This window comes from Thermoascus crustaceus (genome assembly GCF_041956765.1).
Source record: "Thermoascus crustaceus strain CBS 181.67 unplaced genomic scaffold VTN00scaffold_11, whole genome shotgun sequence".
NCBI classification, from domain to species: domain Eukaryota; kingdom Fungi; phylum Ascomycota; class Eurotiomycetes; order Eurotiales; family Thermoascaceae; genus Thermoascus; species Thermoascus crustaceus.
Window position 1 is genome coordinate 963,783 of NW_027192537.1, and position 3,912 is coordinate 967,694.

Below are 3,912 nucleotides of genomic sequence, written 5' to 3' on the forward strand. Positions count from 1 at the left end.
TTACAACGAGCGTCTCTATATACATGATCAATCGAGGGTGCTTTGTTGATCAAGGGCCGAATCCAGAGGTTCCTATTGATTCATAGAAGGTGAATCGGAAAGCGAGAACTGATTATAACTTGATTGGTCTGTCAGTCCATGGTTTATCCGAAGGCTCCTGTTCATCATAGCCTCACTTCTTGCAGGCGCTGTAACATTCTATCCCTTGAACACTAAATCCAATTTATCTTAGATCTAAGGCAGTAACTAGTTTTCTACTATCGCTATCATCTTCACTCAATGTAATCACCACAGGTTGTAAGACACAAGCATTCTTAATTATAACGGGCAGTCAATCACTGCTGACTGCATTGCCTTGAGTAGCCAAGAAATAGAATCAGAAAGTTTTAATCTTCTGTAGAGCAAATGGTGCACTGATATCAAGCGCACAACTATATATAGTATGTCACTATAAAGCACTCCCAGAGCTGCATGTCTAGTATATTAACAACTCTTTTTATAGGTGTTACAGCACAGCGTGGAGGTCGTCAGCAAGGCTAGCGAGGAGGTCTTAGCACGTGACTATGATCAAATCGGCAGAAATGATCCATCAAAGCTCTTGATCCAACCTAGCCCATGATCCATCTTTACTCATGATTGCACTTGACTTCTGATCCAATGAATAGGTATTTCCGGATAGGTTGCAGCATGTATATAAAGACATGTGACGGCGCTCAGTCATAGTATTATTTGTTGTGACTCAGTAGTAGTATGTTAGGGAATGGAGCGCAGCGAGCATATTGATCAGCTACACGTATAGTAATGGAAGGGTAACAGATTAACAATATCTCATATTGATGCTCTCAGATCCTTGTCTGTTGCGTCCTTGCTTTTTAGGGGCTGAGGTAGAAGGTGAGGCTATAACTAGTGCTAGTGCTAGTGTTCACGTGATTTCCTTTACATTATTAGCTAAAACTAACGTAATCCACTACCGAGCTGCGCGGACCACCGAGCTGCGCGGCCACCACCTCGGCCACCCCCTATCATCGGATTTATCGCGATTTACCAACGCACCGCGTCATGGCTGATATATCAAAAGAAGGGTGTATGCAATTAGCACTTGAAGCCTATAAGAAAGGTCTTTTTCCATCAAAAACTGCAGCTGCCAAAGCTTTTGATGTGCCTCCAAGGACCTTTATCACACATGTTAATGGGACTACTGCTCGCAAAAATTCAACTGCAAATTGTCGCAAATTGACAGATACTGAAGAATCTACACTTTCAGCATGGATTCTTGATATGGATCAACATGGTTTACCTTCACAAATATCAACAGTACACTATCTAGTGCAATTGTTGCTTTCTGCACAGTTATCTTCATCTCAAGAAGCTTCTATTGGGGAGAACTGGGTAAACCGGTTTATCAAGCGCCATAAAGAACTTTGCTCTAAATACAGCTGAAAGTATGATTATCAGTGAGCTAAATGTGAAGATTGAGAGCTTATTAAGGGCTGGTTTACACGGTTTCATGATGCTATTCAGAAGTATGGGATCCTTGAGCAAGATATCTATAATATGGATGAGACTGGCTTTCAAATGGGTGTGATATCAACTGCCAAAGTTGTCTGCAGTTCAGAGACAAGAGAAAGTCATGCAAAGACTATACAACCTGGAAACTGCAAATGGGTTACTGCAATTGTAGCAGTGAATGCAACTGGATGGGCCTTGCCTCCACAGATTATTCTTGCTGCAAAGAACCATCAATCCCAATGGTATAAGGTTGTCCCAAAGGATTACTGAATCAGCACCAGTGAGAATGGCTGGACAAATGATGAATTAGGCCTTGAATGGCTTCAAGAGATGTTTGAAAAGCATACAGCTTTTTGTACTGTTGGGAGATATCGCCTCTTGATTCTGGATGGTCACAGCAGTCATGCTACAGCAGGATTTGATAAATTCTGCACAGAAAGGAATATTATTCCTTTATATCTACCACTGCATTCATCACATCTGCTTCAGCCACTTGATGTAAGCTGCTTCTCGCCACTGAAGCGCCTTTATGGCCAGAAGACTGAGGAGATGATGCAGAATGGAATCCATTCAATTGATAAGGAAGACTTCCTCTATATCTATCCTACAGTCCATCAACGTGCTTTATCCTTATCAAATATTCAAAGCGGATTTGCAGCAACTGGCCTGGTTCCATTATCACCTGAAAGAGTGCTTTCAAAGCTTCATATCCAGTTGAAAACACCAACACCACCTTCTACAGCACATAGCAATCAATCTTTTAATGGCCCAGGCAAAACTCCAGCTAATATATGTCAACTGGACCAGCAAAAGAAGCGAATTCAACGTCTCTGAAGTCATCAAACAGTGTCTCCTTCCACACTGGAACAGGCAGTTGATAAGGTGATCAAAAGCGCAGAGATCACCATGCAGAATGCTATCCTATTGCAGCAAGAAGTTAATCAACTTTGTGCAGCAAATCAGCGTCTAAAAAGGAAGCGAGAGGCATCAAGATACTTTATAGCAACTGGTGGTAGCTTGACAGGTGCTGAAGGACAGCAAAAAGCTCAAGAGCATGAGGAGCAACTACAGGAATCATCTAGACCACGGACTCGAAGGCCACCAAGATGCAGTAATTGCAATCAAACAGGCCATAATCGGCTTAAATGCCCTAGTAGATAGTCTCCTTCTTTATATAGTCAAATTCATTAAATTTGGTTGCAAAATGCTTCAAAATTTACGGTTGTATTGGTGGTTGAATTTTTTTCTCGGGGACCGCGCAGCTCGGTGGTCCGCGCAGCTCGGTGGTGGATTACGTTAGCTTGTCATACAGAATCGAAAGCATGAGGGGAAAAGAAAGGAAATAGTTCGCAGGGCTTCGTGTAACGTGATATATAGGCAAGTAGGACCGGCAGTATCCCAGAGACAAAGGAATGCTCAACACCGCCTACCTTACCGCCTAGGTGTCTGCCGCGCCGTCACAGTTATCATCAATGACTTTTATCAGGCTCAGTTCCATACTATATATTTAGTCTTCATTCCTTGCTAGAGATGTTCTGACTGCAGATATTAGGTTATTCTGTACTGCTGAATTGTTTTTTAGCACTACACCCATTAATAGCATGTCTTTTTGGGAAAGACAGCAAATTCAAACAGCCGTGACTTACCTTACTACCTCATCACCAGCGCTGGTACAATATTGAATGACTCCGCACCGATGTCTCTGCAGAACACATATGCTTACAGCACGTCTGCAAAAGATTCTGCAGGAAAGTCAGCCCGGCCCTCTTGAGAGAAGGACAGAGGATACTTTTGTCAATTCCCTGTCTCCCCGGCTTGCAGATGCTGCAGAGCTTGAATCTCAACAGCAGTCAAGAGTACCACCACCGGAGCCAGTTGCCTGGCAGAAATTGTGTGACTGTTGCCTGTCTATCTATCCGGCATGCAGGCCTTGTCTGAGCACTAGCTTCGATCAGGGCGATGCGCAAACCGAGATATCTGTATCCCCCAGCGCTTCAGACTAGGGGACGAGACTGGCGGCCGAGGAGTTACTCCTTCGATTTACAAATGTGGCTATGAGAACCGTACGAGATCTATCATTGTGACTGCAGGAAATGGTTAAGCCAAAATGATAATTGTCTGTCTCGCAGTCGTGGAGTCGGCGGACGGTGAGAGTCCCGGGCCGCCAGCCCTGCTGCCACCTATATACTCTCGTACGAGCAGAAGTTAGAACTAGACCTCGCCACGGCCCGTCCATGGGCGGGCAACCGCCGCCCATTTCTGCATAAATTTCCTAATCAGGATGGACAAATTGCTGATTCATCTGGATAAATTAACGTAATCCACGGGTGAGTGGCACACACGGGCGAGTGGCACACCCTACCCATAACAATCTTTTTAAACAGAGGTCTTTCAACCAAAACG

General features: G+C 44.1%; 1 protein-coding gene across 1 annotated transcript; it reads right to left on the minus strand.

The window, feature by feature from the left end:
- Positions 1-3,606: 3,606 nt before the first annotated feature.
- On the minus strand, positions 3,607-3,766 carry VTN00DRAFT_3039 (uncharacterized protein; the record flags this gene model as incomplete). Its single annotated transcript, XM_069429312.1, has 2 exons — positions 3,607-3,689; positions 3,757-3,766. The coding sequence occupies 2 exons, from the start codon at positions 3,764-3,766 to the stop codon at positions 3,607-3,609; spliced, it is 93 nt and encodes a 30-aa protein (XP_069283451.1).
- Between the last annotated feature and the right edge of the window lie 146 nt (positions 3,767-3,912).